Raw genomic sequence first — 27,331 nt, 5'->3', positions numbered from 1 at the left:
AGTATATTTTTAAATTATGATATAATAATATTACATGTTTATTAACTTGTAAGATCTAGTAACAAGTCTATTAACCACTGTAATTTCAAAGTACTGATGAGTGTTAACAGTATTTTGACATTTCTGTGACAACTGTTACGTGATATGAAAATATCTGTGGTTTCTTTTGGTGTCAAAGTCCTAAGCACTGCTGGTATAACCATGGCTTGTCCAGAATAGAAGGAAATGTTACTTTTTAGTTAGCATTAACGAAAGTAAAGATGTGGGGTTTTTTCCTTCCCATCCAAGTTCATGGACTTCCTACATTCTGGTGCAGACGAAAGAGCCTGAAGTCTACCACCTGAGTCCTGCTTAGAGGTGTCTCGGTGTGACCTTGAGCACAGCCCAGTTTCCCCGTGCTCCTCTGCTTCTTCTCCTCTAGAACAGAGATGGTGATTCCTGTCCTGCCTGTTCGTGGGGCTTTTGTGAGGACCCATGAGATGATTCACATGGAATGTCTTTGTAAACTGTGAAGCCCCGTGCTGCCGCGCAAGGCCACACTATTATTAGCGGTAGTGTGAGCTCATGTTTGTCCCTCTGGCCCAGCATGGACCATTAGACTCTTCCTGGCCAATTCCCCCTGAATTTCTGGGAACCAGTCCATTTTGGGGAGGGGGTCTGCCCCCGAGAGGCTGCAGGCTGACCTCATGGGTCATTGGAAGGTATGAGGGGGGATGGACAGAGATGCACTTTGTGGGCAGGGAGTGGGTGACCAGAGGTTCCTTGGGTAGAAAGACCCTGCCTATCCTCCTCGGGTGGCATGGGGGTCTGAGGCCAGCCCTAGAGAATCCCAGGCTCTCCCTGACTCTTTGCAGCTGGCGTGGGGCTGGGATCAGGAGGGCTTGCTCTCTCCAGCCTGTGGAGAGAGGGCAGAAGTCATACTCCTTTCATTTATTCATCTACCCACAGACAGCGATGGCTGCCTGCTCCATTCCAACGTCCCGTCCACGGCGATGCTGGAGGCAAGACACGAGTCAGACCCAGTATCTACCCTTCCCCCCAGCTCTTGGGGAAGATAGACCTAAAAACAGGCAAATGCAACCTAAAGTTGTCAGCACAGGAGGAGAATGGAGTTCTGAGTGTGAGGTTTTAATTAGACTGAGAGAGTAGGGAATACTCTGGAAGGATGAGAAAATGAGGAGTTAGCCTGGCAAAGGCCTTTCTAGCAGAGGGAATAGCCTGAGCAAGCCTGGGAGTAGAACACACAGTTCAGATGCACTGGCCCAGGGTCACAGGGCCCGTTTAGATTCCAGCTCCACCCCTCCTTTGCTTGAGCAGCTCTGGGAGGCTTCTGAGCCTCAGTCTCCTCATCTGCAAAGTGGGAACATTTTCACTACCTACCTGCCAGGATTGGTAAGGGATCAAACTATTGTGCATGTGCTGTGCTTAGGCCGGTAATTAGTGAGCCTCCCGATAGGGGGTAGCTATTGTTCGGTTGTGGCGTATCTGGACATGGGACAGAAGATGCAAGTGCCGAGGCAAGACAGGAGTGAGGAGGAGACCAGGGCCGGCTCAGATACCAGGATGAGAAACTTGGACCTGAGGCAGAAACCACTGGGAAGTAGTGGAGGAGACAGAAACCTATCTGGGTTTTTTTTTTCAAGTTTTTTTCCCCAATAAATAGGTATTACCTCTTTAATCAGAGCAAAATAAACATTTCTACAAAGGGAAAGGCCGACTACCCTGGCAACAGTGTGGATGCCCCTTATCTGTCCCCCCTCCACTCCCCGTGCTCAAGTCAGGATTAAATAATCAGGTTAAGTTTCAAGGGGAAGAGAGGTTGACTTGAAGGAGTGGCCAGAGGGGATGGTTTTGGAGGACCTGGCAGGCCGTGACGAGTCTGGGCATCTTTCCTCAGCTTCTTTAGTCCAGACTTTCTGACTGTGGGGTTGAGAATCGGGGTCCCCAGGCTCTGAGGTGGGCACTGCTGGGCAGTGTGGCCTGTACCTGTCTGCGGTGGGGGGTGAGGTTTGAGGGGATCTCTGACGACCTTGACGACCTTGTTGTGTAGCCATGAGGCTGGCTGAGTCCCGTGGAGTTTGACCCCTCCCTCCCCACTTCCACCCGGTTGGGGTGAGAGGCTCAGCAAGGCCACTGAGCTGCCTTTGAAGGCAAGGCTGAGCTCCCCACCCCCACCACCTGCTGATTCCCCATGACAGTCCCTGGATGGAGGAGTCCTGGGAGCCTGGGAGGCTCAGTGAGGTCTAAGAACCTCCGGTGGAAAGCAGGGTCCTGCCCTCCTGGGCCCCTCCCAGTGTCCCAGCAGCCCCTTTCCCAGCCTCTGCCTCAGACCCTGAAAGCTCAGCCTCTGCCTAAGTCCTGCCTTCACCAGCAAATGCTGCCCACGTCCCAGCAGACCCATACAGGCCACAAGCTGGCCTTTGTGGACGCGCCCTCTCACATGGACCGTGCCAGGAGGGGCTGACCGCATTCTGCCTGCAGCTGGGACAAGCCCCCAAGGGGCCTGCCCGGGCCCCTGTTGGCCACCGCAGAGAGCTGGAGCTGGCGTGAAAGCAACATCCTGCATTTTCAAAAACTGACTGTGGTGAAGGAAGAGACAGCTGCTTATGTGAGAAAGATCATTCATTCATTCACCTATTCACTAGATGCTTACTGAGACCCTGCTCTGTGTCAGGCTCTGGGCTGGGACTTGTGTGCTGAGAAACATGACTCTTGCCCATGTAGGGAAAAAACTGGAAGGAAACACCCTGCATTAGAGGCAGTCGGGGGGCCCCATTTCCAAGATTTCTAATTCATTGGGTCTCGGTTGGGACATGAAGATTTCTGACAATTTCCCCAGTGTTGCTAATGCTGCTGGTCCTGGGACCACACTTTTTAAGAACCACTGCAATTCAGGACCAGGTGGAGGAATTGAGTGCTCTATGTTTTCTGTATTTTCAAAACTGTCTCTATGATCATTGTTTACTTCTATATATAGGAAAATCAGTTATTTAAATGTTAAAAAAAAATAAGTGGTGCCCCCAAATGACTCCAGTGCCCTGGATGTGGTCCTATGTTGGGGGATGTCACCTCCCATGATCTAAATGCCATACATCTTTTAATGTAGCCCAGCATCATTAGCTTGTGTATCTCCTGCATTTCCCCTTTGCTCATCCTGAGCTTTGGATCCATTCAGACCCTCACATCCTCCCGATCACCAGGTTCTGTAAATAGTATGGTGAGGATTTGAACACAGGCCCATTTGGAGGCTAGTTTAGCTTGGATTCAGCCAACTGGCCTGTACTTCCTGAATGCTGTTTCCTTTACGCTTCCTTAATCTGCCAGCTGAAATGGCATGTGGACCCCTCACTTCCTCATTTCTGTAACTGGTGTGATCATTGACTGTCCCACTTCCTCCTTCTCCACTTTTAGTTCTGTCCACTGGGCATGGTGGTGGGGTGGTGCATCTGTGTGTATAACGCGGTAGAGGTGGTGAGGGGTCCTGGTAAGATTCCTCTGCAGCTGGTGCAGGCGGAATCATTCACTTTGGGAGGTGCTGCTGAACTCACCCCTAGGGGCGAGGCTCTGGTGTCCAGTACCCTTTAGCTGATGATGGGAATGGGACAGTATCTGTTGGGAGTTGGGAGAAGCAGATACCTGTCCCCCCTGTCTTCCTCTCCTGAGTTCAGAACTATTTGAGAAGTGGTCCCAGGAGTAACTGGGTACAAACGGATGTAAAAACCTCAGTGAGCTTTCATACTAAGAACCAGCCTGAAGGTACTGCTTCCTAACCCTAACCCTGGACCCACCCAGTCTCAGAGGGTGCTGGACAACCCCAGGCCATTCCCCTGTAGGGAGTCACCCATTTTCTTTGGGAAAAGAAGGGGCTCAGAAGCTGGTAAACACAGCTCTCCAGATTGTGGTCCCTCTCCAGGGCCTGCAGAGTGTGGGTTTTTTCTTCTTGGACCCACCCCACGTCCCACCAGCACTGTCCTTGGGTGCTTTCTCTGGCTCCTCAGGGATGTTTTTTGGCAAGTCATTCATTTCTCTTTGACTCAGTTTCTCTTTTTAGTGTACAATCTTGTTTAATCCATTCAGTCACACTAACAGTAGATAGTAGTATTTCCATTTGTGACTCAGCTTTCACATCTGCATTTGGACATAATAATCACCCATTTCTTCTGCTGGGTCTCCCCAACTCATCCCCTAACACTTTGTGTCTAATGATTGTTTCACATTGGTGTGTCTTTTTGTGACTGTCTAACTAGCCAGACATGCCTTCATTCATGTCGTGAATATTGTTGGGAGCCTACAGAATGCTAGGCCCTGTGCTGGGTGTGGGGGATACAGCTGGGAATAGACATGGGGCAGCCCCCAGGCACTCACAGTCTCTCTGAGAGACAAACTAGTAAATAAAGAATTGCAGACATGCTCATGATGACAAAGGGGAAGTGAAGGACATCTGGGAGCTGGTGACGGAGGTGGTCAGGAGTGAGGTCACCCCCCCCAACTCCCTCCACTTAAAACCCAAACTCAGATTCTTTACTCAGCCCTTCATGGCCCTGGGTGGTTGGCCCTTTTCAATTTCCCCAGCCTCAACTTACCCCTGTAGCTACCCTGGCCACCTTGCTGTATCTTGACACACTGAGCTCTTTCCTGCCTCTGGGCCTTTGCACACACTATTCCTTCTGCCTGGAATAACCACTTCCTGCCTCTTTCTCTGCATACCTGTTCTTGCCTCAGCTCAAATGTCCCTTCTTTTAGAGATGGCCTCCCTGACCGTGTCCTCTAACATAGCACCTTCCCCCATTACTCTAACATATTACCCAGGTGTTTTGTTTTGGTTTTTTTGGTTTTTTGTCTTCATAGCTCTTAAGCATATCTGAGGTTTTTTTTTTTTTTAATTTGCCGGTTTACTGTGTGTCTCGCCAGTGAGACTTGGGGCTCCACACAGATGATACAGAAAGGGCCACATTAGTCTTGGTCACCACTCTCCTTCCCCCTCCCCCATGTGCTTGTACAGAGCCTGGTACACAGTTGGTGCTCATAAATGCTTGTTGAATGAGCCTTTCCTGCTTCCCCAGTTTCCTATTTCTGCTATAATAAATCACCACAAATTTAGTGGCTTAAAACAATCCCAGATTATCTTAGAATTCTGGAGGTCAGAAGTCTAAAAACCAAGGTGTTGGCAGGGCTCCAGCCCTTGCATTCCCCTTTCCCACGTCTAAAGGCTGCCTGCACCCCCTGGTTCGTGGCCCTTTCTTCATCTTTAGTGTATTATCACCCTGGTGTCTGCCACGTCACCTTCGCCGACTCTGATTCCCTTGCTTCCCTCTTATACAGATGCTTGTGATTACACTGGGCTCACGCAGGTAATCCAGGAGGATCTCCCAGTCTGAAGATCCTTAATCACATTTGCAAAGTCCCTTTGCCATAAAAGGTAATATTCACAGATTCTGGGAATTAGGACATGGGCATCTTCAGAGGGCCATTATTCAGACTACCACACCCAGACCCCTGAGGCGTCTAGGACAGTGTTGGGTGTGGCCTGCACTCAAGCACCCTGGCCACTGCCACAGGGCCCAGCGACCTGGCCTTTCCTTCCCTCTGCAGGATGAGATTGAGGAGCTTCGGGCAGAGATGCTGGAGATGCGGGATGTCTATATGGAGGAGGATGTGTATCAGCTGCAGGAGCTGCGGCAGCAGCTGGACCAGGCCAGCAAGACCTGTCGCATTCTGCAGTACCGACTGCGAAAGGCGGAGCGCCGCAGCCTCCGTGCTGCCCAGACTGGCCAGGTGGACGGTGAGCTCATCCGCGGCTTGGAGCAAGACGTAAAGGTAAGCCTGGGCACCACCCCCCAACAACACTCACAAGTGCCCTTGTTGGGGGATAGGATCACGAGCCTGAGTGGGTCCAGGTCAGCTCACTCCTTGTGTGTCCTTGGGCAATTTCTAATCTCTCTTTGGGCCTCAGCTTCCTCATCTGTAAAATGGGCATCCCGAGTGAACTGATGGGCCATCTACCAGGGATGTTCCAAAGTGGCCTCATAATATGAATCCTACTTGCAGCAGCTGCTGTTTGAGTTTCAACCACACACCTGGTGCTGGACTCCAGGCTGTCCCTGCATAGTTCCATGGAGGTTTCTTTATCATGTTGATGGAGTGTAGTGAAGGCCTGGAGTTGAATGAGGCTGGTTTAAATTTTGGCTTTAATATGCTCTAATTTTATCATTTTGAGCAAGTCACCTAAATTTCAATTTCCTCAACCTGTAAAATGGTTGTGACAGCAGCCCTTGCCTCTCAGGGTTCGAGGATCAAATGAGATAAGGTAGGTAAGAGGTCACTGTAAGCACTCAAAAATGTTAGCTGTTATTATTATTCTCATTTTCTGAATAAGGAAAGTGAGGCTCAGAGAAAGGAAGTACCTGTCCAAGGTCACGTGACCCTTTGGGTCGCCTGCAGAGGACAGATGCATCAGCCTTCCAGGCCTTGCTGCTTCCTCTCGCTGCTCTTGGCCTTAGAGAGCAGGAAAGGGATGGGTTGGCGGCTGGCAGATGGGGCCTCTAGAAGAAAAGTCTGCCCTACCTATGTGTGAGCTCTGGTCTGGGGGCTGAGAACTCCGAGTTTCCTGGCCCCCCACGTCTCAGAACTCAGCCCAGTGTCATCGGGAATGTAGGAGCTGGGGATGGGGCATCTGGTGTAGACTTGGGGGGCCCATGGAGCCTTCCTGCAGTGATGACCTCTGAGCTGAGGCCTGAGGCAGAAGTTAGAGGAATATTGGAGGAAGAGGGCCCCTGTTAGGGGAGGTAAACAGTGAGCACAGCCCCATGCAGCTCTTGCATCTCCCATTGTCCTGCACATGCCCTGCACACAGTGGAATTATAGATCCATTGTACAGATGAGGAAACTGAGGTTGGAAAGATTATATCTCCAGGTTCAAAGTATACCTCTACCTGAGAAGGCAGCTCCTGGGTTAAATCGTTACACAATTATTCAAATTCCAGGCACTGGATTGGGAGATGTGGGGTGACGGGGAGCTCCAGGAGCTTGAACAAATGTGAGTTTTGATCCAGCTTTTGGGCAGGGACACAGAAAAGTCAGCCTTAGATGAGGAAAGGGTGGAAAAAGGCTGGGGCTGGGAGCAGGCTGGCTGGATTGCTGGAGCCTCCATGGGAGGAGCTGAGAGCAGCTGGTGCTGTGTGTGTGTGTGTGTGTGTGTGTGTATGTCTAGGGGAGAGGCTCTCTGGAGTCTGGGTGGAGAGGAGGGGCCCCTTCTGTTGGGATTTGAACTAGCCAATCAGCAACTGGCTTGCCCCCTTCCCTCCCTCCTCTCTCTGCGCCTGCAGCTGGAGTGCTGAGCTCATCCACGCTGGCCTGGGCTGGACAGCTTTGGTCACCTCACTCTGTCCCATGTGCTGGGGATGTTCTGGGGAATTTTTTGGAGGTTCTCAGAATACTGACTTCCCTGGCATCGCCTGGGAGGGCTTGATGGATCCAGGTGTGGAAGGGGACCAGTTGCAGCCTGGGAGGGTGTCCCTGGGGATCCTCTGACTTGCTCTGCCAGCTCCTTGGCCCATCCCCCGGCTGCCAGAGGCCACCCCCATGCCTTGGGGCCTCAGTTTCCCATCCTGTTAAATGTGAGGCTTAGAGCAGCTGAATCTTCAGGGCTGTTGCTGCTCCAGTGGTTTTATGGAGCTGGAGGTGGGGAAGGGGTAGAAATTTTTGTGAGGATAAAATGAAACAGCTCAAGCAAAAAGCATGCTGAACAAAGTCTGCCACGGGACGCTCCCCCAGCAAAAGAGCAAATGTTGATTGGGGTGTTACTGTTCTTGTTCAGAAGAAGAACTTAAAGGGCACTAGTGGGACAGGTGTCTGGGGCCGGTGCAAGGAAGAGGGACCAGAATCTCCACCTCCCTGAGTGGATAAGTATCACCTGGAAGGTCTATCACAGTGCAGATTCCCAGGCCCTCCTCTCAGGGCCTGGGATCCTGTGGGAGGGTGTCAGGTCTTAGGGAACTGGGATGAAAATTACCACCTGAATGGACTCTTGTCAAGGACACACCAGTAAAACATTTCTTAGAAGCAGATATTGCTGGAGAAAAAGTTCTGGCTTTGGATTTAATTCCTGCTTAACCTGAGCAGGTTATTTCCCCTCTTTGAGCCTCAGTTTCCTCCTCCACACAGTGGGGGTGACATTTCTGCCCTCCTGGGCTTCCAGGGAAGATTTAGCTACACAGAGCCCAGATGCTGCCTGGACAGGGAGTGCTTCTTAGTGAGAGTTCCCATCCCCCTCCCTGAGAAGTCACAGTGACAGGGACACCTGAAAGCCTTAGGTCCAGGAGCAGAGGGGCCCAGTGAGGGAGGTGGCTGTGGCTTGGAGGCTGCTGGTTGCATTTGGCAGGAGCCAGGCCCCAGTGCTGTAAACAGTGACCTCATGGCTGAGAGCATTTGTTTGTGATTTGGGGATTTGCCCTGGTTTCCGGAAGCTGCAGCTGCTTCACCTTCTGCAGTATCTCAGCCCCCCTACCTTGGGGGTAGTTGAGAGGATCATGAGAGGATCAAATGAGACAGGTAAGTGGGGCCCTGTGAGTCCCCAACACAGTGAGCCCACTGTTGCACTTATGATTAATACTTTTACTATTGATATTAATATAATGTGTCTTCAAGTCAACAGCAGGGTCAGATTGAGAGCGAGACTACAGAGCTGACCCCCTGATTTCAAATCTTGGTTCTGTAGCTTCCTAGCTGCATGACCTTGGGCAAGTGACCTTTTCTTTCTGAAGATAATCATCACAGCACTTGCCGAAGGGATGAAAGGCGCGTGGTGGGTGCTTGGGAAGTGACAGCTGATTCTATGATCATCTGTAGAGCCAAGGGGCCCAGAGAGGGGAAGGGACAGGCCTAGGCAACAAGGCTTCTGCTCTCCAGGAGGCGTGCTTTTTGCTCCTGTGGGCCTCCGTCAGGCGCGCAGGGCTCTGTGGGGATCTGAGATAAAGGGCTCTTTTGTCAACAGTGGAATTCTGTGATCTGCCTGGGACTAGGTCTTCTTCATAAAGCATCATGTAGGGGTGGAGAGCAGATGGGGAAGGGGGTCCCATGGAGAGTGGGACAGAGGCAACTGGGGACTTATGGAAGGGATAAAATCCAGTCACATGAACCCAGGATGATCCAGGAGTCCACATGGGTCATGCCTTCTTGGTAAGGAGGGCTCACCTGTCCAGGTTGAGGCCGTGGTGGGGATGGTGTGACCCCCCAGATGAAGAGGAGCCCTGGGCCCCAGCAGCTGATCCCTCATCCCAGTCAGGCACACAGCCCTCTATAGACAATGCAGGGTGTGGGCAGTTAGGAGGAGCATCCCCAGCCAAACTAGGGCAGGTTCATCTCCCATATTTCAGTCATTTGCTCTTCCATTTCCCTTCCTTTTTGCTTGTTGAAATCTTGGATTTGTTTGATCATCCAATAAGCATTTATTGCGCACTTAGTATGTGCCAGACCCTGGCTGCTACTGGGACACAGAGGTGTTAGGAGCCTGGCTTGGGGCCTTGACCTCTGTGCCTCACCACTCCTGCCTCCAGGGGCTAAGCGGATGAATGAATGGATGGACACTGATCAGGACAGGGCCTCACTGAGTGACCTAACAGCCTGAAGCTTGGGACCACAGCCAGAAGCCTGAGGGCTGAACACCTCCAGCAAAACCCTGATACTAAACTCCAGAGTGAGGTGGGGTGTTGACCAAGTCAGATAAAATCAGTGCACAGAGGTGAAGCAGTAATCTGGACAATGCATTAAAAATCATTATATTTTTGAGCACCTGTTGTGTTTCAGCCAGCCCAAGCAGAGTCCTCATTCTGGTAGTGAGGGATTGCTACCCCACTATGTGGACAGGAAAGATTTGGTGGCTTAGAGAGACTGTGGGAGGAGCCTCCTGGGCCAGCTTCTGGCTGTCCTTGGAGATCTTCAGGGGCAGAGAGAGGTGGTGGGCAACAGAGAGAGGAGGGGAAAGCAGTGCTGAATTTCCTTTCTGGCCGTTGTTTTTCCTGGCTTGCCTCACACACTGCCAAGAGGTCTGTGCCGAGCTGGGCCTGGGCCCAGGCAGAAGGCTGAGCCAGGGAGGGCCCGCTTCCCTTCCGGCAGGGAGGAGGTGCCAGGGTCATTTCCGAGACTGGCAGGCACGAGGCGCAGGGCTGTCTGCCCTACGCAAACCTCTTGCTGGCAAAGCCCTCATACCCCCTTTGCAGCCCTGGCTATGCTGTCCTCTTATCCAGAGCCTCTGAGCTGCCCCTAACTTGCCCCTCACTAGCTCTGTGTGACCTTGAGCAAGTCACTTGCATGCCAGTAAAATGGAAGCAGAAATGGGGTGAAGATGAGTGAATCTGGCACATAGTAGGTATTCAACAAATGGTAGTGCTTAATTTACTCAGGGATGGAGTCTTGTTATGATTTACCAGCTCAGAAGGGCCTTCCTCATCCCCAGAGAAAAGACCTCCTTTCTTGGCCTGTCATCCCAGCCAGCCGGGGACAGGACAGAGGGGTCCTCGAGGAAACGGGGTGCTGTTGCAGCAGAATCCTGGAACCGGGATTGGAGTTTGCAGCTCTGTTAGCTTCTCTTTGTAGGGATGACTTGGACTTCTGCCCAGCCTTTGTCATTCAGGGCATGTTCTCTATCCCAGACAATTGGAAACAGGCCTCAGGGTTTGTGTCACATTGTGACCCCTGACAAGTCATGCCCCCACTGGGCTCAGCTTCTCCCAGCAGCAGCCACCACTCACCCAGCGCTCACTGTGTCGGCACTGGGCCAAGGCTTTTGTGCAGTAGCTGATTCGGTCCTCCTGTTGGCCTGTGAAGTTGGTGCTATTATTATTATACCCATTTTGTGGTTAAGGAGACTGAGGTCCAGAATAAGGGAATGATTGGCCCAGGATCATATGCTGGTCACTGGCAGAGATGGGGTTCAGGTGGTTCTGGGACTGCCCATCTTGCTCTGGGTTTACCCTCTCTTTAAAATGAGTTCTGGTCTTGCCCTAGGCTCTTATGAGAACTGGGCAAGAGGGTGGCTGGGAGAGGCTTTTGGAAGCATTAAAAGCCCCAGATAAATGAAAAGGCATTGCTCAGAACAGGCAGGGCCTTTGTAGCTTCCAGGGGGCTGAACTATGATGTGGCCATCGGGAGCATGGGGTGCCTGGGTTTGGGTTTTAGTTCTACCACTTCCTGGCTGTGTGACCCTTGGTAAGTTACTTGACCTCTCTGTGCCTCAGTTTCCTTATCTGCTAAGTGAGAGTGAAGAGAGTACCTGCCTGCCCTGGGGTTGCTCTGCGGCCGAGGTGGGATGGCCCCTCGGCTCACTCATGCTCTGCTTATCACCTACCTTTAGGTCTCCAAGGACATCTCGGTGCGGCTGCATAAGGAGCTTGAGGTGGTGGAGAAGAAACGGGCTCGGCTGGAGGAGGAGAATGAAGAGCTTCGGCAGCGGCTCATCGAGACCGAGCTGGCCAAGCAGGTGCTGCAGACGGAGCTGGAGCGGCCGAGAGAGGTGAGGGCCCCATCTGCCCCGGGCAGGGCCAAGTCTGGGTCCGGTGGGCATGTGCCAGCCCCACCCAGCCAGTGTGTCCAAACCCTCTGGGCAGTCAGGCTGCTCACAAAGTATTTTATAATCGGACATTGTTCTGGGACACAATCCTCACCTTCCTGAGGCCATACACCACAGCCCTGAGGCCGGAACAGTCCTTCACCTGCCGTCCCCGCTGGGTGTGTTGGTGTGATGTGCCAAAAAAAGGCTTCTCAGTGTGGAGATCGGAGGTGTTTGCTACCAAGGGCTGCTTCAGGGTTAGGGGGAGGCCCCTCCTGCCCTCCATGGCCTGGCCCACAGCACAGGACAGCACCTTCATACATCTCATTGCTGCCACCCTTGATAGTGAAAAGGTGAGACTATTTCAGAAAATGCCTTGGAGGTCAGCCTGCTCCCATCGTAAGAGAGGCAACGGAGGCAGAGAGGGAGAGCTCGCCTGAGTTCACCCAGCCTTTGCTTGGCAGAGATGAGGCTGAGACCCTAAAGCCACCTCCCCTTTCTAAGTCTCACTTTCTTCATCTGTGACATCAGGGTAATAACACCCTGATATGTTACTACAACCAGCTTACGAGGTTGTTTATGATCATTACTAGGATTGGGTAACCACAGAACTCCATGAAGAAGTTAAAAAGAGTAAGGTAGTATGGCAGTTCCTGAAATAGATTAAACATAGGATCACCAAACAAGCCAATTCCACTCCTGGGTAGATGTCCAAAGGAATTGAAAGCAGGGATGTGAACAGGTATTTGTAACCTCATATCCATAGCAGCATTATTCCCAATAGTCAAAAGGCATAAGCAACCCAAATGTCCATCAATAAACAAATAAAAATGTAGTATCTACTTACAACGTATGTATAACTTTAAGAAAGATTAAAATTCTGACACACGACACACATGTGGGTGAGCCTTGACAAGATTATGCTCAGTGAAATAAGCCAAACGCAACAAGAGAGTATTATGTGATTCCACTTAGGTGAGATACTTAGTCAAGTTCATAGACCCAGAAGGTAGATTAGAGGCTACCAGGGACTGGAGGGAGGAGGGCACGAGGAGACGCTGTTTAATAGGTGCAGCATTTCAGTTTGGGATGATGAAAAAGTTCTGGAGATGAATGGTAATGATGCCACTGAATTGTACTCTTGAAAATGCCTAAAAATGGGAAATTTTGTGTTATGTATATTTTACTGCAGCAAAAAAGAAAAATGGTTAAAATGGTAAATTTTATATTAGGTAGACTTTCCCATGATTTTAAAAAACAGGGTAGCTACATATGCATTGACATGGAAGGATCTCTGAGGTATATTGTTAAGCAGGAAAAGAAAGTTATAGAAGCATATATGTTGTGCAATCCCAGTAATTATTGTAATTATTTTAGAAAGCCATAGAGAACAAACTGGTTTTGAAGCATGTGTGTTTATGTGCAGATGTGTAGCCTGGAGGAAAGTCTAGGGGAAAACTTGCCAAACTGAGGCGTTAGAAACGGTGGGAATAGGGTAGGAAATGACTTCTGCTTTTTAGTCTATGATTGCTGTGGTTAAGTTTTTTGAGAGGGAGGGGTTGGTTATTATTAGTGACATTTTAAATGTAGTCAAGCATGTAAAGAGCCCTTCGTGGTGCGTGGCACACAGTAGGTGCTCATGAAACACTGGTTCACTTCCCCTTTGAAGGTGATGTCGGCGAGGCTGGTCTAGCCTTCCCTGATGTGCCCCTTGGTGTCTTAGGATCTGGGCAAGGAGGTGTGGCCCTGTGTTTATTTGCTGATTGCCCTCTCCCTCCTCCCTCTCCTTCCTGATGTGGTTTCTATGGAGACGAGGGTCCCTTAGCAATTCTTCTGCCAGAGCTGCTCCAGTCCCATCAGTGAGATCTGCCTTTGCCATCCTGACAGGTTGCTGTGGCGATGCTGTCACCCGGCTGGGAATAGGAGCCCCTGGTCTGAGCTGATGTGGTTGCCATGGAGATGGCTCTTTGCTAGAGGAAAGGGAGGGTGGCCAGCCCCAGCCATGCGCTGCAGTGGCACTGTTGCCAGCTGGACTGCAGCTCAAAAATCATAATATCAGCCTTCCCCCAATCTAATATTATTCCCCCTCTTTATATTTTAGGCAGAAAGCCAGTATCAGTGTTGATGGGATTTATTATACCATAGTGGCTGTGTCTGAGTGCTTGCTCTGTACCAGGTGTTTTATGTCTTCACGTTGTGTAACCAGCAGCCTCCCGAGGTACAGTGATTTTTGTCCCCATTTTATAGGTGGCTCTTCTTGGCAATTGTTTAATTGTGATGTAGTCCACATACCATAAAATTTAACATTTTTGTTTGTTTTTATTTCTATGGAGGTACTGGGGATTGAATCCAGGACCTCATGCATGCATTCTACTACTGAGCTATACCCCCCACCCCTAGAATTCACCATTTTGAAGTGTACAATTCACTGGTTTTTAATATATTCATAATAATGTACATACATCACCATTATTGCTGTTGTTCTAGTCCCCAAAGAGTCTTCTGTGCAAGATCTTAAAATCAATAAAGATGGAAGGGAGAACTTGGAATGTTAAAAAAACAAAGAAAACACAAACATCACCGTTATCTAATTCCAGAACACTTCCATTGCCCCTAAAAGAAACCCTGTACCTCTTAGCAGTCACTCCCCGTTCCCTTTTCCTTCCAGCCCCTGGCAACCCCTGATCTACTTTCTGCCTCTATGGATTTGCCTATTGTGGTTTTTTTGTTTGTTTTATGAGGGGGAGGTAATTAGGTTTATTTATTTATTTCTATTTGGAGGAGGTACTAGGGATTGAACCCAGGACCTCGTGCATGCTAAGCATGGGCTCTACCACTGAGCTATACCCTCCCGCCCTAGGATTTGCCTATTGTGGATGAATCATGCAATATGTGATCTTTTGTGACTGGCTTCTTTCACTTAGCATCATGTTTTCAAGGTTTCTCTATGTTGAAACAGTTAATCAGTACTTCACTCCTTTTTATGGCCAAATAATAATCCATTGTATGGATTTACCACACATTGTCTGTTCATCAGTTGGTGGTCTTTTGGGTTGTTCCACTTTTTGGCTATTGTGAATAATGCTGCTATAAACATTATTGTACAGGTTTTTGTGTGAGCATGTTTTCAGTTCTCTTGGGTGTATTTTTAGGAGTGGACTTGCTGCATATAGATGGGTTGGGGGAAAGACAAAGATGGGATTCTGACCCAGACTCTCCAACTCCCAAAGCCACATTGATGGTTAGGGTGGTGCCCCTGCCCTCCTTGCCCCATTCAGGGGCGTTCCTGGGGCCCCACTGTGTTTCAGAACCTCCAAAGAGGCCACTCACTCTAGTAAGAACCTCCTCTGGCCCAGGCTTCTTGGCCTGATTCCCACTCTCATGGGGTAGGAAGGGCACTGACCACAGCATCAGTTCACCTGGGGTCTGATCTTGGTTCTGCTGGTGTCATCATCTGATGCAGCCTAGCCGTGGTCTGTGTGCTGCAGGGCAAACACGAACTTGGAGTCACACTAGCCTGAGTTTGACTCCTGGCTTTGCCACTTATTTGCAGATAACTTTAGCGTTGGGCCAATCATATCCCAAACATGAGCTCCAGTGCTTAGTTTGTTCATTTATAAAATGGGAATATTAATCCTTTCTCATAGGTGTTTGTGAGAATTAATCAAGACAAGCAGGTAAAATGATTAGTGGAGAGTAAGGGCTTGGTAAATGATTATCAGTGTTATCACTCTCACAATCTCTACAATACCTGTGGGTCTGGAGAAGCAGTTAGTTAAATTGACATTTCTGCTGCTCCTAGCCAGGAGCTCTCCATATCGCGGCGCAGGTTGCCCACGGAAGGAGCAGTTAGACGTTGCAAATCTATGCCTGTGGTTGGCAGCGTCTGTCCAGGGACTTGATTTGGGGCTCGTGTCAAACCACTGTTTGTTTCCTCCCTCCAAAAGGTCTCCCCTAGCCCCGAGCCACACCACCTCTCTGTGTGGCTGCCTCAGCCGCTCTGCGGGAAGAAGGCCTCAGTCTTTGACCCCAGGTCCCCCGTAGAGTAAATTTTGTACACACACAGCAGTCTGTGTTTTCAGGGAGATCTTTCCAAACATCCCCTCCAAACTGGGTGAAAATCTGTCCAGCTGTTTTGGCAGAAGGTTCATTTTATTCCTTGAAGGTTGGTCTTTGTTTCCTAGAAGCATGGAAGGTGTTCGACGGCAGGGGGCCTCTCCCCAGCTCTGCTCACGCAGCCTCTCTGTGCAGGCTGGAGGGGCAGGGACACCATCTACTAGTCTCCGGGAGAAGGGCAAGGGAGGACATAGCACCAGGAGGAGCCGTTAGACCAGAGATGCTCAAAGGCGCCACCGTGGCTGCTCAAAGGCGGCCTTGTGAGTTGCTGGTGGGTGGGGAAGCCCCTGCTGCATGCCAGGCCAAAGAGAGTGCCCTCGGGGTCCAATGCTTGTGACTGGCATTCCTGTTGGTGCCCGGGTGCTGTCCCGCCCTGCCCTATCCTGCCCTCCCAAGGCCCAGGGCCAGAACATCTGCCCCTGGGGGCTCCACAAAGAGGCTCTGACTGGCCCTGGCTCCCTGGAGGGGCACCACAGCCCCCCAGGCCGCCTGGCCAGCTGCTGCCCTGCGGAGGGGAGGAAGGTCTTTGTGCTCTGTGAGCCTGCCTTGTTTTCCCTCCAGAGCCGCAGAGCAGTGTGGGAGCCCAAATAGCTTAGATGAAGTGGGGGCAGGGTCAGTTCCATCCAGAAAAGGCTGGAACCACCGTAGTGCTGAAAAGCTTTGCTACTTCAGCCCCTCTTCTCTGCCCGCTGCCCTCCCTTTCTGGTGGGCACTCAGAGCTCACCCTCTACCTGTTGGAAAGGCGTTTATGACTTTTCTTGGGGGAGGGTACATTTTTAAAACGTTATGCTGTAACTTTCCCCTTCCATCCTACACGTAATAATATATGCGTAATAGGGAAAGACTAGGAAATCCAAGTAAGCCATAAGGAGAAAAGTTTTCACCTGTAATCCAGTATTCAGAGGGAATTCCTCTAAGTGATAACCAAGTTACTGTTTGGGGTGGGAGTACTTCCCAGTATGTTGTACCTCTAATACTTTTTTCTATTTATGTGCACACACATATTGAAATGTGTGTATGCTTTTTTTTTTTTTTGCTGAAAAAGTAATGTAAGCTCAATGAAGCAAAAATTTCGTTACAAAAGCACATAAATGCATGCCTAGCATACCTCAAAGGTTGGATACATCAGATTCTGGTTGCATTGATTGCCTCGGGCGAGAGAACTGGTGACTGGGTTCATTGAATTCCTTTTAGAATTTTTTGAAGTTTAAACTATGTGAGTGCATTATCCAAAATGTAATAGAAATAATAATAACCATACATAAAAGAAGAAAGCTTCCCCTAACCATCTCCCTCAATCCTACATCTGATTCAGCCTAACCCATGATTTGGTTTGGTTTGTTTCTTTTTAGGCCTTTCTCTGTGCCTAAATGTATATTTCTCTCTCTCTCTTTTTTTTTTTAATAAAGATGGGATTATGTTTTATGTAACGTACATAATAATGTAGCATGAACACAGACTGTCTTTTTAAATGCTGGATGTTTGGGGGTTTTCTTCTACCCAAGGTACTTATTATAAAAATCAAAGATCACAGAGCCAAGTAAACATAGGAAAGAAAGAAAGTCCAAAAGAACACCATCTATTTCAGTATTTTAAGTATAGCTGAAGGTTTGGAAGGAGCTCCAGCTGACCTTCAGCTGTGGTCACCTTCAAGAGGAAAATGGGTGGGGGTGTAAACATAGGGACTTCTGCTTTGTCAGCACAGCATGGATTTACAGTGAGAATGTATTTTTATATTTAATTTTTTTAATGTTGTATAATTTTTTTAAAAGTTAAGAGAAAATGCTGGAAGACTGTATCCTCCCTCCACCCAAAAAATGTGAGAGAAGGAAAGTGCAAAGTGCAAGTTCCCTGAACTGTTACTATTAACAGCCTGGTGTGTATTCTTCAGACCATTCCCCCCATCCCATATGCATGGGTGCACACGCGCGCACACACACACACATACACACTCGTGCATGTGAGTCTTATTTTTATAAAAATGGTAACATGTTCTTTTTTTTAAACTTTTTTAAAAATTGAAGTATGGTCAGTTTACAATGGGTCAATTTCTGATGTACAACATAATGTTTCAGTCACACATATATTCCTTTTCATATTTTTCATTATAGGTTACTATAAATTTTTTGTATTTTGGGGGAGGGCAGGGGAATCGGGTTTATTTATTTATTTATTTATTTGTTTTTTAATGGAGGTACTGGGGATTGAACCCATGACCTTGTGCATGCTAATCCTGAGCTCTACCACTGAAATATACACCACCCTCCAGCCTGTTTTTTTTTGTTTAATAACAGCTTTATTGAGATATAATTCACATACATAAAATTTGTCTTTTTAAATGATACAGTTCAGTGGTTTTTAGGATATATAGCGTTGTACAGCCTTCACGACTCTCTAATTTCAGAACATTTTCATCACCCCAGGAAGAAACCCAGAGCCCAACAACAGTTACTCCCCATTCCCTCTTCCTCCCTGGCAACCGCTCATCTACTTTCTGCCTTTGGGAATTTGCCTATTCTGGACATATCATGTAAATGGGATCAGGTGCTATGTGGCCTTTTCTGGCTGGCTTCTTTCACTCAGCCTGATGGGTTCAAGGGTGTTGTAGCATCTATCAAGACCGAATTCCTTTCTGTGGCTGAATAATATTCCCTTGTGTAGATATGCTGCATTTTATTTATTCATTCATCAGTTGGTGGACATTTGGGCTGTAGGTTGTGTTCCACAGTTTCCTTCTTTCCCTTACAGAGATGTCTCAGAGACTTTACCATGTCAGTGAATCTCACTCTCCCTCTGTCCTTTTGAATGGCTTTAGGCTTTATATTATCTTACTGCTTTATGTGTGATGGTTGGGACCTCTCAGTGCCTTTGGAGACCCCTTCCTGTCACCCCAGTTCTCTTCTCCAGGAAGTCTGTGGTGCTTGAAGAGGCTGTGGTCACCTAATCCATGGCTCAGTTTTGTAGATGATGAAATGGAGTTTCAGGAAGAGGAAAGGGTTCACCCAGGATCACAAACTCAGTATTGTGGGGGTCCCAGCTGAAGTCGCAGCCCCTTCCACTCAACTTGTGATAGGCATGCCCAGATCTGTAAACCTGACCTCCTGACTCCAGACACCCCTCCTTATCTCTCCAGGAGGGGGTCTCCCCCTGAGCATCCCCTTCGCAGGCCCCATTTGTGGGAGGGGCTTTTTGTGGAAGGACTTGTTCTGTGGTCCTCACCCCTCTTCCCTACACTTTCCTTATTGTTTTTAAAAGATCCCCAGTCAGCCCTTCTCAAATTCTGGCTCCCTGCTCTTGGCATCCAGCGTTTGAAATATCAGCTTCTGCCTTCCTGCCTCATTTGCATCTCAAAAGGTCTCTTTAGGATTGGATTGGTCTTTCAAGATATTGTTACCAGCCTTTCTGGAGTTCATCTCCCTGGCTCTGTGGCTCCAACCTTAGTTTCACAATAGAACACCTGGGAAGGTACTTAAAAATACTGATCCCTGGGACCTACCAGACCAATTACATGAGAATCGCTGGGGTTGGACCTTGGGCATCTTTTTTTCCCCCCTAAGTTCCCCCAGGTAACTCTGATGTGCACCAGGTTGAGAATCACAGTGCTGGCTCCACTCTGGCTCTTGTCAGAGAAGGCACATTTTCTCTTTCCAGGTCTTTGGAACTAGATCAAGAGCTCTGTCAAGAACTCGTCCCAGGTCAACTCTGGTTTAGCTGTAGGACCTCTCTCTTGCCTTCAGTAAAGTGGGGGCTTGGGATGGATCACTGGTTCTCACCTTCAGGGATGGGGTGTGAGAGGCAGGGGGTGGGTATCACACGTATTCATTCAGACCACCTGGGAGTGTGCTCAGAAATTACCTGCCTGACTTGAAAAGTCAAATGCAACTTAAGTATGGTTTTATATACCACTGATGTGAATCACCCTTCTCATGGGAAGAAGTGTTGGATGGAATCAGGCATCTGAGTGACTTTATTAAACACTGAGAAACTTTAGAGATGTTTCTTATGACAATTCCTCAAATTCCCCTCCACAGGGCTTGTGCCATTTTGCATTCTTGCCAGTGATGTATAAGTGTTCTTGTTTCTCCATAGCTTCATCAGTAGACTGTGTTGTCAGATGTTTGGATTTTTGCCAATCTGATAAGTGAGAAACTGCATCTCAGTGTAGTTTTAATTTGCATTTCTCTACTATGAATAGGGTTAAGCATCTTCCTATGGTTGGAGCCATTTACTTTTCTTGGCGTGTGAACTGGTTTTCATATCTAGCCCATTTTTCAATGGATTTGTTGGACTTTTTTCTCTATTTTGTGAATCTCTTTATGTATTTAGGATATTAACTTTTTGTCAGTGTCAAATGTTGCAAATATTTTTTTCCCAGTTATTTATATTTGTCCTTTCCTTGGGGTACTTTTTTTCCATGTAGAATTTGATTGTCTAATCAAATATATTGATTTCTTCCCCTATTGCTTCTGGATTTTTGAATTATGATGATTATTACAGGCTTATTTTACTTCAATCTGCAAGGAAACCTACAATTTAAGTTGTAAAAAATGATCAGTTCCTCATCATTCCTAAGCCTCCTGTGAAATTATAATTTGTTTTACCATATTCATTTTGTTTATTAGTATTCATTCTGAATTAAAGTTCTCACTAGAATGCCAGTTTCATGAGATCGGGATTCTGAGATGGAGTTTTGTATGCAGAGGCTTAGGGAAGAGTCCCTTGGAATCACGGCATCAGGGATCAAGGCAGAAGGAGAAGTTGAGCTGCAGGACATTCATACCAGTGGCCTCAACTGATCCCATGGGGAGCTCTGGAGCTGGGAGGCCCTTTCCAGTTGTCCCAAGTTGGGGAAGGGGACATGGACCAGTCACTGGATGTGGGCTTCCCCCACCCCCCAGAGAGGGCTCATGACCTTGGATGAGGCAGTTGCCCTCAGCCAGTGGCCATCGCTGGGAGGGGGACTCAGCTTTGAGGTCTTAGTTGGAGGAATGCCCAGCTCTGAAGGGGAAATCTGGGTGTAATACTACAACATGCCCCTCAGATAGCCTGTCTGTTGTGGTCTCTGCTGTGTTCTCTGTACCTAACTATGCCTGGCACATGATAGGTACTCAGGAAGTCTTTGGTGAATGGATGAAGGACAAACAAGAACAGAAACGCAGACTTCCAGATCTTGGGCTCAGGCCAACTGGATCACAATTTCACGGTTGGGAGAGAGGGGAGGAACCCTGGGCAGATGTAATCAGAATCATTTTAAATGTTTCTGGCCTGTTCCCTGTTTGCAGCCCACTGGGTGGTCTTGAGATTACTTGGGCTCAGTGGTTGATGCTGATCAAGACTCAGACAAGGCTGGGCTGATGGGGGGGGTCCCCACAGAACCCTAGAAGCCAGGACTGCTCTTTGGATTGTGCATCACCCCCATGAGCTTTCAGCTCAATTTTTCTCTTCTTTTTAACCTCTCTCCAGCATTCCTTGAAGAAAAGAGGAACCCGCTCCCTGGGGAAGACAGACAAGAAGCCTTCAGTGCAGGTACTTCCCATCAGCCTCCACAGCCCCTGTGCAGCCCTAGACACCTTAGTCTGAAGGCCCCGAGTCTGACTCCAAGTGGCCCCAGGAGTCCCAGAGGTGCCCACCCCTCCCCAGTTACTACTCCATCCTCCCCTTGCTCATTTTCTTAGTTTCGCTGCCTACTTTACTTCCCAAAACTACACCCTGAGCTCATGGTTCTCATGCTCTCTGCTAGATAAAGTGCCGTATATAGCACAGGTCAGGAATGGAATAGTCTCCAGTGGCCCTGGATTGTCAGGGTGTCAGGCACTTTTTATACATTGTGTCATTTAATTTTCTTAATGGTCTGCAAGGGAGCGAGTGTTATCGCTCCATTTTACAGATGAGGATAATGAAGTAGTAATGGTAGTAGTGGTAGCAGCAATAGTCACCTACTCCAGGAAGCCCTCCTGGACTCCCCAGGCTATACATGGTGCCCTGTCTTTGCTGCAATATCAACATCCCCCTCTCTGCTTCCCTTCTGGACCCTCAGCTCCTTGAAGGTCAGGGCTTTGTCCCCAGCACGTAGTTAGTGCTCCCTGAAATACTACAGCTGAGCCTCCCAACACTAACCTTCCTGCGTCCTGCCTTCCCCATCGGGTCCCAGGAGGACAGTGCGGACCTGAAGTGCCAGCTGCACTTTGCAAAGGAGGAGTCCGCCCTCATGTGCAAGAAGCTCACCAAGCTGGCCAAGGAGAACGACGGCATGAAGGAGGAGCTGCTCAAGTACCGCTCGCTCTATGGAGACCTGGACAGCGCCCTGTCGGCGGAGGAGCTGGCCGACGCACCGCACTCGCGGGAGACCGAGCTCAAGGTGCATCTGAAGCTGGTGGAGGAGGAAGCCAACCTGCTGAGCCGCCGCATCGTGGAGCTGGAGGTGGAAAACCGCGGCCTGCGGGCGGAGATGGACGACATGAAGGATCACGGCGGCGGCTGCGGGGGCCCCGAGGCCCGCCTGGCCTTCTCTGCGCTGGGTGGCGGCGGTGAGTGCGGGGAGAGCTTGGCGGAGCTGCGGCGACACCTGCAGTTCGTGGAGGAGGAGGCCGAGCTGCTGCGGCGCTCCTCGGCTGAGTTGGAGGACCAGAACAAGCTGCTGCTGAGCGAGCTGGCCAAGTACCGCTCGGAGCATGAGCTGGACGTGACGCTGTCGGAGGACAGCTGCTCCGTGCTCAGCGAGCCCTCGCAGGAGGAGCTGGCAGCCGCCAAACTGCAGATCGGCGAGCTGAGCGGCAAGGTCAAGAAGCTCCAGTACGAGAACCGGGTGCTCCTCTCCAACCTCCAGCGCTGTGACCTCGCCTCCTGCCAGAGCACGCGGCCGATGCTGGAGACGGACGCCGAGGCCGGGGACTCTGCCCAGTGTGTGCCCGCTGCCCTTGGCGAGGCCCACGGGCCCCACGCTGCCCGGCTCTGTAGAGTCAGGGAGGCCGAGGCGCTGCCTGGGCTGAGGGAGCAGGCCATCCTGGTCAGCAAGGCCATCGATGTCCTGGTGGCTGATGCCAACGGCTTCTCGGCGGGCCTCCGGCTGTACCTGGACAACGAGTGTGCCGACTTCCGGCTGCATGAAGCCCCCGACAACAGCGAGGGCCCCAGGGACACCAAACTGATCCACGCCCTCCTGGTGCGGCTGAGCTTGCTCCAGCAGGAGCTCAACGCCTTCACGCGGAAGGCGGACGCCGTCCTGGGGAGCTCCGCCAAGGAGCAGCCAGAGCCCTTCTCCTCCTTGCCCAGCTTGGGCTCCCAGGGTCCCTCCAAGGAGATTCTTCTAGCCAAAGACCTTGGCTCAGACTTCCAGGTAAGACGTCTCAGTCACAGGCCCTATTACTTTTTTCTTTTTCTTTTTTTTTTTTTTGATATAAACCTTTTACTGAACCATAACATATGGACTGAGAGTCCCACAAAGGAGAAGTGTACAGTTTAATGAATTTTCCCAAGGTGGGGACACTCGTGTAATCATCACCCAAAACAATAACTTGAATAACTTGACCGGCACCCCAGCAGCCCCTCCTCAGTTAACCACTATCCTCTCTCTGTCTTTGAGCTTTGCATAAATGAAGTCACACAGTACGCACTCACCTGTGCCTGACTTCTTTCACTCACCAGTGTGTTTGTTGGCTCGTGTAGCAGTAGTTTCTTTATTTTTCTGGATACGAAGTCGTGGAGTGACCATACCACAGTTCACCTAGTCATTTACTATTAATAAATATAGGGGTTGATTCTGACTCACTATCTTTTGGCCAGGTCACCCTTTCTTCTTTTCTTGTTTCTTTGCAATTTTGTATTTTAAGACAAGTATTATTAAAACAAAACAAAACAAAACGTCAGTCAGATCCTGTGCAAAGCAAGAAACGCAGCTTGTAAAGGTAATGAACTTCCAGCTTTGATGTCTATAAACTACTACTTAGAAAAATTAAAATAGCAAATGCATTTGTCTCCAAAAAAAGCATTACTGCAAAAGTAATCCATAAATGTTCAAAGAGTTTCAGAAATGCCTTGGGTAAAAAGACGAAGCCCCCATCCCCACTGCTTCTTACCGTTAAAGGTTCTGCTGTTCACCTTCTGGAGCAGTGCTGTCTGATACGGTAGCCACATGTGGGCTACTTAAAATTAAGTTAATGGCGGGGAGGGTATAGACCTAACTACCTACCCCCCCTAAAAAATTAAGTTAAAAATTATGTAGAATTGACAATTCAGTTCTTCAGTCATTTCAAGCACTCAGTAGCTATGTGTGTCAAGTGGTGCAGACCTGGAATACTTCATCATCACAGCAGGCCCTCTCCTTCTCTATGTGTATGCTCTCATATATTTGTTTTCCCCCCAAATTGTTTTGTTGTACCTACTGCTACCCACCACAACTTATTTCACTTCTGTAATGTGTCTACTTGTTCATTTACTTAGGGTGCTGTATTGATTGTTCACATGCCATTTGTGATCAGTGCTGGAGGTGCCATGTAAAGCAAAAATAGTTATACTTCTTGCCCCCCAGCCTATATCATCCAGCGGGAAAGAGGGTTGTTAATCAAAATGTCATGCCAAAGAATGTGAAATTACAAACCGAGATGAAGGCTGTCAAAGAAAGGTACTTGGTCTGGGACCAAGGAGCTTGACCTAGACCCCGGGCCAAGGAGGACCTCTGATCTGAACTGAGATCAGGAGGATGGATTACCAGGGGAAGAGTGTTCTAAACAGAGGGAATAGCCTGTGTAAAGGCATCATGGCCAGAAGGAGTGTGATGTGTCCAAGGACTAAGAGAAGGAGTGAGTCTGGACTGCAGGAAGGTACGAGGGTACAGCTCAGTGGTAGAGTGCGTGCTTAGCATGCGTGAGGCCCTGGGTTCAATCCCAGTACCTCTTCTAAAAATCAATCAATAAACCTGATTCCACCCCTTGCCAAAAAAAAAAAAAACAAACCCTAAAAAATAAATGGACTGCAGAGAGCATCAGGGAGGTTTGATCTTCCTAAAAGCAATGGGAAGGGTCTTCCCATTTCTGTACAGAGAGATTTAACTCCTTGTTTTTGATAACAAATTTCGTTAATCTGTACCTTGTTGATCTGGCTCAATCTTGCTTTTTTAAGCAAGCAGAATGCCCCATTGGGGTCTCCCTCTTGGTTCTTCTTGGGGTAGGATGAGCTGGGACCGCACATGTGGTAGGACAGTTGAGACTGGCCCAGGAGATTTGTGCGTAAGACAGACATTCACGGAATCAGTGTTTTCACTCACCACTAGTCATTCACCTTTTCAACAAACATTCGTTGAGTAGTTGCCATGCGGCAGCTGTGTCTGGGTCTGAGCTATAGAGGTGCATCCACCTAGGCCCCTGCCCTTGAGTGGGCAGTTAGAGCCTCTTCTAGAGCCAGAGGACTGGGTGGGTGCTGTTTCTGGCACCCCCTTGTGCCCCTCCCCATGGTTACCTTTAGTCTCTTCTGCCTGTGCCTCTAGGTGCAGCCATCTGACTTCAGGGACCTTCCAGAATGGGAGCCCAGGATACGAGAGGCCTTCCGCACTGGGGACTTGGACTCCAAGCCTGACCCCAGCCGGAGCTTCAGGCCTTACCGAGCTGAAGACAATGACTCCTATGCCTCTGAGGTGGGCCTAGACCTGAGTAAGAGGCGGGATGGCTGGGTGGTGGGGTGGAGGATAGTGACTGAGGCCTCTCCAGCGCAGAGTGATCTGTGGACAGTCCTAGCTGAAGATGATAGGGGGTTTGAGTATTCCATTTGTTTCCAAGCTTCCTGGCAGCAAGGGCTAAAAGGGAAACAAGGAAGTCTGGGCCATTCTCAGGGCCTGAGGAAAGGAAGCTTATAGACTCATCTGAAGAAACTACTCTTGTTTTCCTATACTGAATTCCACAGGGAACTTAATAATTTATGTCATTTTATGGAACCAGTCATGTCTTTAGCAAGAAGGCCACAGTCTCTTCAGTCAGGCTGACTGGGTTCAAACTGTGAATCTGTATATATATTGGCTGTGAAATTGTAGATGTCACTTTACTTCTCTGATCTTTAGTTTTCTTGCCTTTAAAATAAAGGTGATGTCTCACAGGGTTGTTGAAAGGATTAAATACATAAAAAGCCTTAGCTTAAGGCCTGGTCCCTGTGGGGTGAGGAGACAGAGGAGGAGGATGACCCATCACTGGGCCTCGAGGGACCTGCCAGCATGGGTTTGTGGCCTTGGGCACGTTCCCACTTTCTGGCTGCAGCTTCCCCATCTGTAACATGGGAGAGTTAGAGTGGATGGTGGCTGTCAAATTTCTGGATTTCCTGGTCCTTGAGGAATTCTGGGTGGTTCTGAGCTCCTCCCAAGCTTTCTGAACCTCTCCCCAGCACTTCATAATGAAGCTGAAGCAGGAAAAGGCTCCTATGGACTGGATGGGGCCTCCCTGAGATTCCTGAACCGTGGAGAGCCCTGTGTGTGCCCCAACCTGGGCACACTTTTCTACTGAGCATCACTGGGAAGGCAACTTTGTGGTCCCAGGAAGGCCAGTCTGCACCTGTGCAGGGGGAAGCTCCCTTGAAGCTGATGGATCAAATTCTCTAAGTGGTCTGAGTTTCCTAGCAGCCATGGCAAGGAATGTGTGTGTGTGTGTGTGTGTGTGGTGAGGGGGGAATCATGAAGTATTCAGTTCTTATTTTTTCAGAAAAAGAGATAGGCCAGCTCACCTGCAGAGAAAGTAATTTCCTACATGCAGTCAGTTATTGTCTCATTAAACCACTGTTTATTGAGAAGTTACAGTTTGCCAGGCACCATGTTGAGCACTGAGTTTAAGGAGAATACCAGAGATAGCAGATAATATTTAGTCCTTTAAGGATTTTTAATACAAAACAGGTGAAAATATATACCTCAAGCCAGAGTGCCATCTATTGCCAAACTTTCACGTTATTGGCCAGATAATAAATGTTTGGTTTTTTTCACAGTGGGACATCTTGCCATGACTGGAAATCTTTTCTGTAGGAGTTGGAGCTGACATTTCTCCTTTTTGTTTTCCTGCTTAACATGACAGCATTAAAATTTCCTTTTTTCATTAAAAATGCTTTTAGAAGCCTTAATTGAAGTATAATATTTATGCAGTAAAGTGCCCATATTGTAAGTGACAGCTCTAATAATTTTCCCAAACTGAACACTTCTGTGTAATCAGCAAGCAGATCAATAACAAAGCATGACCTGTCCCTGGAGGCCTCCCTTCCAGTCCCCATCTAGTCACCATCCTGACTTCTAACAAAATAGATTTGTGCTGCCTATTTAGCTACAAATCCTTATGAACGCAATTTCCTCTGAAAATGTATAGTTTTATTGTCTTTTTTGTAAAATTTCATTACGTAGTCATCATAAACAACAAATAACTACAACAAAATCCCTAAGCAGTGTTGCATAAGGAGGTAAAGAAGAAAGTCAAGATCACAAGATTATCACATAGTTCACCACTGTTAACTTTTAGTTTGTGTGTGTCCTTGTCCTTCATGTTTTTCTATTGAGATATATATTTTTTTTTAACTTTTTATTGAAGTATAACAGTATAATATATATATAATAGAGGACACTATCCTCCAGTGTACAGTTGAATGGATTTTTATAAGTGTAGACCCATTAAACACATGTTTGACCCCCATCATTAATTATCTAAGTTGTTT

General features: G+C 48.7%; 1 protein-coding gene across 2 annotated transcripts in view; it reads left to right on the top strand.

The window, feature by feature from the left end:
- MTCL2 (microtubule crosslinking factor 2) overlaps positions 1-27,331 on the top strand; it is a 63,544-nt gene that overhangs the window by 13,294 nt on the left and 22,919 nt on the right. For both annotated transcript variants that reach the window (XR_012061712.1, XM_015237723.3), the window contains exons 2-6: positions 5,593-5,817; positions 11,351-11,509; positions 21,125-21,187; positions 21,813-22,997; positions 25,143-25,289. Coding sequence is in view for 1 of the 2 variants with exons in the window: in XM_015237723.3 (XP_015093209.2) it covers positions 5,593-5,817; positions 11,351-11,509; positions 21,125-21,187; positions 21,813-22,997; positions 25,143-25,289 (1,779 nt within the window). In the remaining variant the exon portion in view is untranslated. The remainder of the gene's footprint in view (positions 1-5,592; positions 5,818-11,350; positions 11,510-21,124; positions 21,188-21,812; positions 22,998-25,142; positions 25,290-27,331) is intronic.

This window comes from Vicugna pacos, chromosome 19 (genome assembly GCF_048564905.1).
Source record: "Vicugna pacos chromosome 19, VicPac4, whole genome shotgun sequence".
Taxonomy (NCBI): domain Eukaryota; kingdom Metazoa; phylum Chordata; class Mammalia; order Artiodactyla; family Camelidae; genus Vicugna; species Vicugna pacos.
The sequence above is the reverse complement of the archived record's forward strand: the minus strand, read 5'-3'. Positions and strand labels throughout refer to the sequence as shown.